The sequence below is a fragment of the Salmo salar genome, chromosome 28, assembly GCF_965601325.2.
Source record: "Salmo salar chromosome 28, fSalSal1, whole genome shotgun sequence".
NCBI lineage: Eukaryota > Metazoa > Chordata > Actinopteri > Salmoniformes > Salmonidae > Salmo > Salmo salar.
In genome coordinates, this window is record NC_138318.1 from 44,412,501 (window position 1) to 44,426,587 (window position 14,087).

Sequence of the window (14,087 nt, forward strand, 5' to 3'; positions counted from 1 at the left end):
GTAAAAATCTTCAGGCACGGCTGCCACAGGTGTAGACATCAGCTGTGTGTGTCGTAAGAAAAGTGTGGAGAGGGTTTGGCCCAGGTGGTTGTAAAACACTCACCCACAAACATGTTGTAAACAAAAGCTCTATTTAAAGAGAGGATTACAAACGCACTCGGTGATGACTAAAGTGTTAGAAAAAGCAAAAGAAGCTATTAGTGAAAAAAGAACAATATTCAAAGTATTTTTCAGAGTCCTGAGTATAGAAAATAAAGGCCTTGAAAATTAAGAAATGCCACAAAACATGATCTGAATGTTGTTTTACTTTGTGTAAAAACACATCAGTACTCTGAGGCAGTAGCCTTCACCCCAAGTCTGCCAGTCAAGTCAGTATAGGAGGGGCTTCAATGCAGCTGGTGGATGGCAAGTCTCATCAGGAGCACAGTAGGCATGGGCAGTAGATAGGTAGGGTGAGGTTCCTGTCTATTGGCAGAGTGGTGTACAGTACAGTAGGAGGGGCCCTGCTAGAGCCTGTCATTGAAGGTGATGTTGCACACAGGGCTGGTCCTGTCAGTGGGGCTGATGTCGGGGAACCCTGGGCCTGGAGGGGGAAGGAGAGGAGAGGGAGAGGGAAGGCATGGAGTTTATGGAGGCAGAGGCATCCTCTGGCTGATCCTGGCTGATGCTGGACTGCAGGGCAGCCGGGGTCAGCCACTCCATGGGCAGGCAGCTCTGCAGGAAGGGCACACAGGAACTGAAGTAGGCCAGCCGGTTCACCCAGAGAGGGATCTTCCTGCCACACAGGGCCTGATGGACAGACAGGAAGAGTGCAGAGTAGAACAGTGAGACATGCAGCACTGATACTGGAGTGCTAGGTCTTACTGGAAATGGATCTGCTGATACTGTAGCGGTAAGACATTTGGCCCTACTAAGCAGGATAGAGCTAACGGTCCTTTAGGTATTGGAATGAACTGCACTAGACTGTATCCAATTCATCTTTAGGTATTGGAATGAACTGCACTAGACTGTATCCAATTCATCTTTAGGTATTGGAATGAACTGCACTAGACTGTATCCAATTCATCTTTAGGTATTGGAATGAACTGCACTAGACTGTATCCAATTCATCTTTAGGTATTGGAATGAACTGCACTAGACTGTATCCAATTCATCTTTAGGTATTGGAATGAACTGCACTAGACTGTATCCAATTCATCTTTAGGTATTGGAATGAACTGCACTAGACTGTATCCAATTCATCTTTAGGTATTGGAATGAACTGCACTAGACTGTATCCAATTCATCTTTAGGTATTGGAATGAACTGCACTAGACTGTATCCAATTCATCTTTAGGTATTGGAATGAACTGCACTAGACTGTATCCAATTCATCTTTAGGTATTGGAATGAACTGCACTAGACTGTATCCAATTCGACCCTTATTCATCTGATGGCTACTACTGGGGTGCTATTTCAATGGGAAAATATTGTGGCTGTGTCGTCTTGCTAAGTACAGACATCATTACAATGTAATTACTTCCTTGGTAGCCACTGGCCATGACCATTCCTTTTGCTGAGCACAGTAATGTGTTTTTATCACCCCAGTGAATAGAGGAGTTTACTTCTGTTCAAGACACCTGTGTTGAGTTGTTACCTGTCCCCTGTCCCTTTTTTTAACACCAATGACATTATTAGAATTTCTCACATCACAATAAAAATCTCTTTCCCGTGAAAATAGTTTAGCAACCATAAAACCAATCTTTTCAAACATTGTGTTCCAAAGCGGCAGGTAGCCTAGTGGTTAGAGCGTTGGACTAGTAACCGAAAGGTTGCAAGATCGTATCCCCGAGCTGACAAGGTAAAAATCTGTCGTTCTGCCCCTGAACAAGGCAGTTAACCCACTGTTCCTAAGCCGTCATTGAAAATAAGAATTTGTTCTTAACTGACTTGTTTAGTTAAATAAAAAATAAAAAGCGAACACCAAACAAAGACATTTACTGACCCAGTAAATGCAGAGGAACACAAATCGCCCTTTCTATCAAAGCGGTATTAGCTGTAGATTCTTATCTTTAGTCCTTGTGATGTCTAATGGATCTATTCCACTTTGGAAAAAACAGGTCTTGGGTGGGAAAAGCCTCTGGCTGTGAAAAACAAGCCAACTGGCTACACAAAGTGAATGATCGACAAATGCGCACACCACACAGACAGAGGCAATATTGCTGGAAATGAAATGGCAGATATTGCCTTACGTTTGGCTTTTCACGCCAATTGTGGCTAACCAGGGGTGGGATAATGTCAATGTGGATTTGATTGGATAGTAGCCTGGTGCTTGAGGTGTCTGATACTTGTGAGATTTGTTTATGACAGTTTGCGGTGGAACACGTGACAAATGCAAGCACTTTCAGAATTGTTTGGGGAGCTACTCATAGCTGGCCTGTGACCTCGCGATTGACCTGTTGGAGACCCCTGGCATAAATTAATCTCGAAAAATGATTTGCTTTCATTAACACAGAACAAAATAGATCGCAAATGACTAGAAACAATGATCTGACTCAATCTATACAACATCGTCATACATCGAGTCATACTAGACATGTCTAGTTGTAGTAGTGATAACAAGATGGTATGACCTAAAACACTAGGAGGAAGAGGTGCTGGTTTCACTGGAAATAAGTTCTTATCCAGAGGCACTAGCAGTTCTGGGGGGGGGGGGGGGCAGTGCCCATGTGACAACATTTTTGGACCCCCTTGTGGGCCCCCTAAATGTGGAGAATGAAATAATTGTTACATACATTTTTGCTATCGTTCTTTTTTTACATCCGTTATTAGACAGTGGCAACGATGATGATTATGAACATGGTCTTTTGCCTGCTAATGCCTGCAATGCAGTGAAGAAAACGATATGACAACAATAACGTCTAATGTAACTGGCCCCTCTAACAGTACAACTGGCCCCAACTTGGCCCCCCCAGTTGAAATTGTCTAGAACCACCACTGCCATCAGGCCCACTTCATTTGCCTTTCAAATGCAGAAAGGATTATCAAATACTGCTCATAGGATTCATGGTATGTTGCCTGTAAAAGAAACAATTGGGCAATATTTATTGGACCCCCTTTCAAACAGCCTTTCATACAGCCATTGCTTTACCCAGCAAGGAGCAAGAGACATTCAACTTCGACTTTGTTGTTGCGACTGTTGTCATAGTAACCTGACGTGACTGCAGCATGTTCTAAATTCCTCTGTGACTGTATATATTGTCGTGATGTTGTATTGATTAATGTGACGACTGCTGCTCATTGAATGATTAACGGTTTATAATTACGTGATTAAATGAATCAGGTAATTATTAACTCATTAGCCTGGGGCACCATGGGAAAGTTTGGTTTTATTAAGTTTCTATTATTAGAATATCGATTTTACAATCAATTTCCTCTACAATCTCATTCTGAACGTCGCATAATCCGGGAATCTGCACAAACCCGAGTCTTGATTATTTATTTGCCAACAAGCTAAAATGATAATATAACATACACAAACACACAGTCTAGGCTATTGATTAGAACTTAGTACGATGAAACAGGTCCCTAGCGGATCAACACAATATGACACGTGTTACACAAAATGGGGATTTCAAGAGAGAGAGAGTGCAAGAGAGAAAAACACACTTGCGTGCATTTGTCAGCTATGCTTATTTTAACCTTAACCTTGCCCGAACTGCCGCTCTTATGGGTCAGAATATAATGATGTAATTATGTGTTGAAGGTCTCCGATGGGGTGTGTCTGCGTGGACCGAATTTTGACTTCTCTGATGACGGTCCGTCTTCGGTTACCGGGTGTAACTCTCGGTTTCTCCTCACGATGTCAGTGTCCTTTCTCTTAGTGGTCTGTTTCCTCGCCCTTGTTCTGAAAAGGTGTTTTCGGAGGAGGGCTAATCAGCCGTGGGGATGGTTCCAGCGTGGGAAGGAAAACAGTGTAGACACACGATTCCTTGGAGAGTGGTGACCAGGTGGTCCTGCTTGAATTCACCCCCTTTAGATACAGCTACTCGTCCGTAGCATAGGTTGTTAAAAGGTTCCTTTGTCTTCTTCAAGCTCGTGTTGCGTTTTGGGTTTGCTGACCACTCAGACCTTGGCTGCAGCTCAGGGTCACTTAGTCTGATATGTTAATTCTTAACTCACATGTTTTATACCCTCGGGTCAGAAATGGACGTTTCCGCCTTCAGGGCAGTTACGAGGAAAGTTACGAGGCAAGGTCTGGATTTTACTCAGATCCAATTTAGACAACTATCTTCACATTTCATCTTTACAAAAACATTCTCTTTGATCTGGACATTTTCCACACAACGTACAATATGCAAACATCAGGCACATGTTAGGAAAACCCTTAAAGTTACAATGTTTTCGTTATAACGTCGTCCTTTAACTTTTAATAACATTACAAAAACGACATTCATTTTCATATTCCATCTATCGTCATTACCACCATTGTGGCTGACAAAACCTATTGTCCCAAAGTCCATTTATTGCATGTTAATGTTCTGAGGGCGGTTCTCCATAATGAGAGGACAAAAGGAATTTTGTCTGCTGCCTTAAGATTTACAATGGGCGTTAGGTGTCATAACCCCCCATACCTCCCAATCTCTTCCCCTCTGGTGGGTGTGAGAGATCTCCCTGTAGGATTGTGGTCCATGGTAACCTGACCCGAGCAGGCCAGTCATGACAATATGTATCGACAAAGCCATCGATCATGTGACGTCATTCATTCCCATGTGTGAAGACTCAATAACGCATTGGAGCCAAATTAAGTTGGTTAAGGTGGTGTCTCAGAGACATAGCCACTGAGGTATAATAAGAACTGGAGAATGCGTCCAAATGTCCGCCCGTTGTTTTCAAGGTAATCTACTCACGTTCGCATACACCAATTCATGGACGTCTATATGCGGGTTACATCCGGTTTATCCGGGCCAACATCACATGTACAATTGCCTGGTAGACCAAAAAGTACCTTTTAGGCCCTGGTCAGTATCCGGATAATATGTGTGAAATGCTTGATAATGTATGTGATAAATACTGCCTGCCGGGGTATTTACAAAATAGCACAGGAATGAAATCTACTTGTTTTGATCACATCTTTACTAATGCTGCAGAAATCTGCTCTAATGCAGTATCCAAATCCATTGGATGTAGTGATCACAATATAGAAGCCATAGCTCAGAACACCAAAGTTTCAATGGCTGGGCCTAATATAATGCATAAGAGGTCATACAATAAGTTTAGTAGTGATTCCTATGTTGAAGATGTAACTAATATTTGCTGGTCTGTGGTGTGTAACCACATTTATGAAATTGCTTATTCCAGTTACTAATAAGCATGCAACTGTTAAATCCCTGTGGATTTAAAAAAAAGTATGGTTGAGAGGGATGAGGCAAAAGGAATGGCAAATAAATCTTGCTGCACAAATCATGTGACTAAACTGAACAAAAAGAAGAAGACACTGTACTATGAAACAAAGATAAATGATATAAAGAATGATAGTAAAAAGCTTTGGAGCACATTAAATGAAATTTTGGGCAAAAAGGCAAACTCCGCACCATCATTCAATGAATCAGATGGCTCATTCATCACTAAACCCACTGATATTACCAACTACTTTAATTATATTTTTAATTGGCAAGATTAGAAAATTTAGGCATGACATGCCAGCAAAAAATGTTGAACCTCCATGCATAAGTGACCAAATTATGAAAGACAATTCTGTAAACTAAGTGTGGAAGAGGTGAAAAAATTATTGTTGTCTATCAACAATGACAAGCCACTTGGGTCTGACAACTTGAACAGAAAATGACTGAGAATGACCATGGAGAATATTGCCACTTCTATTTGCCATCTCTTCAATCTTAGCCTACTAGAAAGTGTGCACCTTCAGGCCTGGAGGGAAGCAAAAGTCATTTTGCTACCCAAGAATAGCAAAGCCCCCTTTACTGGCTCAAACAGCCGACCAATAAGTCTGTTTCTAACCCAATTTGACCAGATAGAAATAGCATTGTAAGTAAACAAATGAACAACAGACTTTCAGCACGCATATAAGGAAGGACACTCAACATGTACAGCACTTGACTGATGATTGGCTGAGAGAAATTGTGATAGCTGTTTTGTTAGACATCAGTGCAGCTTTTAACATTACCGATCATAATCTGCTGCTTGAAAAATGTATGTGTTATGGCTTTACATCCCCTGCTATATTGTGGATTGAGAGTTACCGGTATATCAGAACACAGAGGGTGTTCTTTAATGGAAGCTTCTTCAACATAATTCAGACAGAGTCCATCACACCCTGGAAAACACTGGGATATAGGCCTTTGTGTGTATGTGCCTGTGTGCCTGTGTGTGTGTGTGTGTGTTCAGTGTTGCTTACCTCCGACAGGGCTGAGGTGAAGTGGTTACAGTTCTTGTGCATGAGATGGTAGGCGTTCCCCTTGTACTCTTTCCCCAGGTCCGCCATGATGCGCTCCACATCCTCCTCAGTGAAGTCTGTGCTGCCCAGAACAATGGCCTCTCTGACACCAGGAACAGGATCCACACAGAGAGACAGGGTCAATTCAAGTCAAATTTTTCCACCATACAAGGCGATATTTTAAAATATCCCAGAATCGATGTCGTAATATTATATAGTCCTCTATTTTCTTTAATCAAGAAAAAAGAAATCTGACATATGAGCATATCTGATCAACATGCTGTTAGGTTCTAAATAACGGTAAAAACTGACGGACAACTATTAAAGCTCAAACCAAGTTTATTCATCAAAAGGGTCGGACAGCTGAACAGATAAAGAATATTCACACAAGTACTGGTATTTAACCCTTTCTCCTATGCTGAGTCTCCTCCTACACATCTGAACAGCCAATACATCTCTGTTGCTAGACAGAAAGTTAGTGATATCTATTCGTCCTCACTTCATCTGATCTGATCTCAGCACCAAATTCCTCACTCCTCACCAAAGGATCCCCGATGTCTAACAATAACATTCTGACAGAATGTAAACATTCTACATTCCCCTCTCTCCCTCAGTGACATGGAAAAGGATACTTCATATTTTCAAGTTTAGAACTCAGAACCCAACAATGCATCTTATTGCCAGATACAAAATGTCTGAATCTCCTAAAAGAGCCACAAGATGGAGCTTTAATGTTTCCTTACTACAAAATCCTACTTTCTTTGAAAACTTTGAAAAACTGAATTGAATTAACTCCTAATGATTTACAAAAATTCAGTCGATGATCCTCAGATTCTATAGGATGCCACCAAAGGTTTTATTACAAACAACGCAACTGCATTTGCATCTGGGCTGAATAAATCGCAACTAAAAAAGATAATCAGAATTGGAAAAGTTGTTAATGATGTTAGAGCGTTCACCCAGTGCGCTCACCATCTTTGATAAACATAGAAAACTTACCCAAATTGGTACATCTGGACCAAAGCGGGTCTGTTAAACTATTATCCTCAGATAACCTCAGTCTATTACATATCTTACATGCTTCATCAGAAACCAAAGCTCTTTGGGCAGTCCTATCACTTGATGCAGAAAAAGCTTTTGATAGACTAGAATGGTAATATCTTTGGTCAGATTTTGGAACATATAGTGCTTGGCTCCAATTTTATTCATATGATTAAAATACTATATGCCAATCCCTCATCCATAGTAATAACAGGCAATACCTGCTCTGTTTTGTTCAGAATAAGTAGAAGTAGCAGGAAAGGTGATCCCATCTCACCTCTGCTATTTTTATTGTATATGGAGCCCCTGGCCCAGGCATCAATATCTCTCAATTCTACAGATCACGTCATCCCATTATACGCCGACGAGATCTTACATTGTCTAGATAAAGTATCTCAATCCCTCCCAAAAGTTTTAAAGATCAACTGAGACTGCTCTTCTCTGTGTCACCGAGGCTCTCCGCACTGCTAAAGCTAACTCTCTCTCCTCTGCTCTCATCCTTCTAGACCCATCTGCTGCCTTTGATACTGTGAACCATCAGATCCTCCTCTCCACCCTCTCAGAGTTGGGCATCTCCGGCGCGGCCCACGCTTGGATTGCGTCCTACCTGACAGGTCGCTCCTACCAGGTGGCGTGGCGAGAATCTGTCTCCGCACCACGTGCTCTCACCACTGGTGTCCCCCAGGGCTCTGTTCTAGGCCCTCTCCTATTCTCGCTATACACCAAGTCACTTGGCTCTGTCATATCCTCACATGGCCTCTCCAATCATTGCTATGCAGACGACACACAATTAATCTTCTCCTTTCCCCCTTCTGATAACCAGGTGGCGAATCGCATCTCTGCATGTCTGGCAGACATATCAGTGTGGATGACGGATCACCACCTCAAGCTGAACCTCGGCAAGACGGAGCTGCTCTTCCTCCCGGGGAAGGACTGCCCGTTCCATGATCTCGCCATCACGGTTGACAACTCCATTGTGTCCTCCTCCCAGAGTGCTAAGAACCTTGGCGTGACCCTGGACAACACCCTGTCGTTCTCCACTAACATCAAGGTGGTGACCCGATCCTGTAGGTTCATGCTCTACAACATTCGCAGAGTACGACCCTGCCTCACACAGGAAGCGGTGCAGGTCCTAATCCAGGCACTTGTCATCTCCCGTCTGGATTACTGCAACTCGCTGTTGGCTGGGCTCCCTGCCTGTGCCATTAAACCCCTACAACTCATCCAGAACGCCGCAGCCCGTCTGGTGTTCAACCTTCTCAAGTTCTCTCACGCCACCCCGCTCCTCCACTGGCTTCCAGTTGAAGCTCGCATCCGCTACAAGACCATGGTGCTTGCCTACGGAGCTGTGAGGGGAACGGCACCTCCGTACCTTCAGGCTGTACACCCAAACAAGGGCACTGCGTTCATCCACCTCTGGCCTGCTGGCCCCCCTACCTCTGAGGAAGCACAGTTCCCGCTCAGCCCAGTCAAAACTGTTCGCTGCTCTGGCACCCCTATGGTGGAACAAGCTCCCTCACGACGCCAGGACAGCGGAGTCAATCACCACCTTCCGGAGACACCTGAAACCCCACCTCTTTAAGGAATACCTAGGATAGGATCAAGTAATCCTTCTAACCCCCCCCCCCCCCCCCCCCCCCAAAAAGATATAGATGTACTATTGTAAAGTGGTTGTTCCACTGGATATCATAAGGTGAATGCACCAATTTGTAAGTCGCTCTGGATAAGAGCGTCTGCTAAATGACTTAAATGTAAATGTAAAAATTAGAGAAATTCAGCACCATCTCAAGTTATAAAACCAAAATCAGTCCTACCGCCTCTCAAGACCCTGATGGAGGACTCCATCTCAATTTATGGAATCCCAATAGTTTACCATTTTAAATATTTGGGAGTAGATATATTTCCTTCTTTAGATGAAACAATTGCCAGAACCTTGAACAGAACACTCAAATCAATTCAATCTGACCTCAGTAGATGCACTAATATCCCATTTGCTTTAACCGGCAGAATATCTATCGTCAAAATGAATATATTGCCACGGCTGAATTTCTGTAGTTCAATGCTTCCCTTCTCTCCCCATTCTGGCTATTGGAATAAAATCCATATGTATATGGCAAGGTAAGCGAGCCCAGATAAAATTAAGAAACTTGTAAAGAGGGAAAGACGTAGGAGGACTATCCGTACCAAATTTTAAATTGTATTTCCACACAGTAGCATTTCCTCCCATCCTAAATTGGTTTAGACATGAATCCTCCACCCCCTTGCTGAGTATAGAGAGAAATATGGTGTCTCCTATTGCCCTGGAAGAGGTGGTCTTTACTGATATATACCTTAAACAATGTAAACTACACTTTGGTCTCATTATTGCTAACACAATTTCTATTTGGCGCTAAATTAAAAAAATACATGCCCATACTCCAATATTTTACAATAATGCCTTGCGATCTAGAGGGCGGCCATTTGCATACCCCAATGGTGCAAATGTGGAATCCGTATCCTTGCCGATATCATGGACAATAATGGTCTTGGAACATTCCAAGATTTGAAAGATACAGACATTACCTTTTTTTCTATATTTAGAACTTAGGTCTGCTTTGTTTGCCTATGCAGTCTCTCGGGAAACCCAACTACCGAAACATATAATGATGGGCTCCCGAAAGGACTGATCTTTATAATATATAAACAACTTTTGGAAAGCTCATATTCTGAGCTAGCCATTAAAAAAAAGTATTGTCCACAGATCTAAGTGAATCTGGACAACCCTTAAACTTGAACAGAATATTGAAAAATATGACCTTGGAATCCCATAATCCGAACCATCAATTTATACAATAAATCTGTTCACAGTAGGGCTGAACCCGACAAATTTTTTGGGGGTCGACCAAGACACAGTTGTCTGCTCTTTAGACCAAATGACTGGTCCAAATTTTGAAATGTGTATTTTTCCATATATAGACACACCTTATGTTTGAATAAAAATAAAATGAACTAATATATATATATACATACATACACACAGTTGAAGTCGGAAGTTTACATAAACAAGTTACATTAACAATATATACATACACACACACACACACACACACACACACACACACACACACACACACACACACACACACACACACACACACAGTTGAAGTTGGAAGTTTACATAAACAAGTTTTAATGACTCCAACCTAAGTATTTCAACCACTCCACAAATATCTTGTTAAAATTAAATCAAAAGTTTGTCACGTGCGCCGAATACAACAGGTGTAGACCTTACAGTGAAATGCTTACTTACAGGCTCTAACCAATAGTGCAAAAAAGGTGTTAGGTAAGTAAAGAAACAAAACAACAGTAAAAAGACAGGTAATAAAAATAGCGAGGCTATAAAGTGACTATGCATATATGATGAACAGAGAGTAGCAGTAGCGTAAAAGAAGGGTTGGCGGGTGGCGGGACACAATGCAGATAGCCCGGTCAGCCAATGTGCGGGTGCACTGCTTGGTCGGCCCAATTGAGGTAGTATGTATAGTTAAAGTGACTATGCATATATTATAAACAGAGAGTAGCAGCAGCGTAAAAAGAAGGGTTGGGGGGGGCACAATGCAATTAGTCTGGGTAGCCATTTGGGAGGAGCCTTTTGGTCCTAGACTTGGCACTCTGGTACCGCTTGCCATGCGGTAGTAGAGAGAACAGAGACTGGGGTGGCTGGGGTCTTTGACAATTTTTAGGGCCTTCCTCTGACACCGCCTGGTATAGAGGTCCTGGATGGCAGGCAGCTTAGCCCCAGTGATGTACTGGGCCGTACGCACTACCCTCTGTAGTGCCTTGCGGTCGGAGGCCGAGCAATTGCTGTACCAGGCAGTGATGCAACCAGTCAGGACGCTCTTGATGTTGCAGCTGTAGAACCTTTTGAGGATCTCAAGACCCATGCCAAATCTTTTTAGTTTCCTGAGGGGGAATAGGCTTTGTCGTGCCCTCTTCACGACTGTCTTGGTGTGTTTGGACCATTCTAGTTTGTTGTTGATGTGGACACCAAGGAACTTGAAGCACTCAACCTGCTCCACTACAGCCCCGTCGATGAGAATGGGGATGTGCTCGGTCCTCCTTTTCCTGTAGTCCACAATCATCTCCTTAGTCTTGGTTACGTTGAGGGAGAGGTTGTTATTCTGGCACCACCCGGCCAGGTCTCTGACCTCCACCGACAAGACAGCCTGTAGGGAGATCAGGCCTACCACTGTTGTGTCGTCTGCAAACTTAATGATGGTGTTGGAGTTGTGCCTGGCCATGCAGTCGTGAGTGAACAGGGAGAAGAGGAGGGGACTGAGCACGCACCCCTGTGGAGCTCCAGTGTTGAGGATCAGCGTGGCAGATGTGTTGCTACCTACCCTCACCACCTGGGGACGGCCCGTCAGGAAGTCCAGGATCCAGTTGCAGAGGGAGGTGTTTAGTCCCAGGATCCTAGGCTTAGTGATGAGCTTTGAGGATACCATGGTGTTGAACGCTGAGCTGTAGTCAATGAATAGCATTCTCCCATAAGTGTTCCTTTTGTCCAGGTGGGAAAGGGCAGTGTGGAGTGCAATAGAGATTGCATCATTTGTGGATCTGTTTGGGTGGTATGAAAATTGGAGTGGGTCTAGGGTTTCTGGGATAATGGTGTTGATGTGAGCCATTACCAACCTTTCGATGCACTTCATGGCTACAGATGTGAGTGCTACGGGTCTGTAGTTATTTAGGCAGGTTGCCTTTGTGTTCTTGGGCACAGGGACTATGGTGGTCTGCTTGAAACATGTTGGTATTACAGATTCAAATCAGGGACATGTTGAAAATGTCAGTGAAGACACCTGCCAGTTGGTCAGCACATGCCCGGAGCACACGTCCTGGTAATCTGTCTGGCACCACAGCCTTGTGTATGTTGACCTGTTTAAAAGTCTTACACACGTTGGCTACGGAGAGCGTGATCACACAGTCGTCCGGAACAGCTGATGCTCTCATGCATGCCTCAGTGTTGCTTGCCTCGAAGCGAGCATAGAAGTGATTTAGCTCGTCTGGTAGGCTCGTGTCACTGGGCAGCTCGCGGCTGTGCTTCCCTTTGCAGTCTGTAATAGTTTGTAAGCCCTGCCACATAAGATGAGCGTCGGAGCCGGTGTAGTATGATTCAATCTTAGCCCTGTATTGACGCTTTGCCTGTTTGATGATTTGTCGCAGGGCATAGCAGGATTTCTTGGAAGCTTCCGGGTTAGAGTCCCGCACCTTGAAAGCGGCAGCTCTACCCTTTAGCTCAGTGCGAATGTTGCCTGTAATCCATGGCTTCTGGTTGGGGTAGGTACGTACAGTCACTGTGGGGACGACGTCCTCGATGCACTTATTGATAAAGCCAGTGACTGATGTGGTGTACTCCTCAATGCCATCGGAAGAATCCCGGAACATGTTCCAGTCTGTGATAGCAAAACAGTCCTGTAGTTTAGCATCTGCTTCATCTGACCACTTTTTTATAGACTGAGTCACGGGTGCTTCCTGCTTTAATTTTTGCTTGTAAGCAGGAATCAGGAGGATAGAGTTGTGGTTGGATTTACCAAATGGAGGGCGAGGGAGAGCTTTGTACGCGTCTCTGTGTGTGGAGTACAGGTGATCTAGAATTTTTTCCCTTCTGGTTGCACATTTAACATGTTGATAGAAATTTGGTAGAACTGATTTAAGTTTTCCTGCATTAAAGTCTCCGGCCACTAGGAGCGCCACCTCTGGGTGAGTGGTTTCCTGTTTGCTTATTTCCTTATACAGCTGACTGAGTGCGGTCTTATTGCCAGCATCTGTCTGTCGTGGTAAATAAACAGCCACGAAAAGTATAGCTGAAAACTCTCTAGGCAAGTAGTGTGGCCTGCAATTTATCACAATATACTCTACTTCAGACGAGCAAAATCTAAAGACTTCCTCAGATTTCATGTACCAGCTGTTGTTTACAAATATGCACAGACCGCCCCCGCCTCGTCTTACCGGAGTGTGCTGTTCTATCTTGCCGGTGCAGCGTATATCCCGCTAGCTGAATATCCATGTCGTCATTCAGCCACGATTCCGTGAAACATAGGATATTACAGTTTTTGATGTCCCGTTGGTATGATATTCATGATCGTACCTTGTCTAATTTATTGTCCAATGATTGCACGTTGGCGAGTAGTATTGATGGTAACGGCAGCTTTCCCAGTCGCCTTCTCCGGGTCCTGACCAGGCATCCGGCTCTTTGTCCTCTGTACCTGCGTCGCTTCCTCTTGCAAATAACGGGGATGTCGGCCCTGTGGGGTGCTTGGAGAATGCCTTGTGCGTCATCCTTGTTGTAGAAAAAATCTTTGTCTAATCCGAGGAGAGTGATCGCTGTCCTGATGTCCAGAAGCTCTTTTTTTGACGTAAGATACGGTTGCAGAAACATTATGTACAAAACAAGTTACAAATAACGCAAAAAAAACACATAATAGCACAATTGGTTGGGCGCCCGTAAAACTGCTGCCATTTCTTCCGGCGCCATTTCTCAGTTTTGTAAAGTCGGTTAGGACATCTACTTCGTGCATGACACAAGTAATTTTTCCAACAATTGTTTACAGACAGATTATTTCACTTGTAATTC

At 43.6% G+C, this 14,087-nt stretch overlaps 1 protein-coding gene across 2 annotated transcripts in view; it reads right to left on the reverse strand.

The window, feature by feature from the left end:
• Positions 1-14,087, reverse strand: part of LOC106610824 (deubiquitinase DESI2) — a 48,545-nt gene that overhangs the window by 171 nt on the left and 34,287 nt on the right. For both annotated transcript variants that reach the window (XM_014210445.3, XM_014210439.3), the window contains exons 4-5: positions 6,398-6,539; positions 1-789 (exon numbers count right to left, since the gene is read on the reverse strand). The exon at positions 1-789 is cut by the window's left edge and continues 171 nt beyond it. In XM_014210445.3, coding sequence (XP_014065920.1) covers positions 553-789; positions 6,398-6,539 — 379 coding nt within the window. In that variant the 3' untranslated portion in view covers positions 1-552. The remainder of the gene's footprint in view (positions 790-6,397; positions 6,540-14,087) is intronic.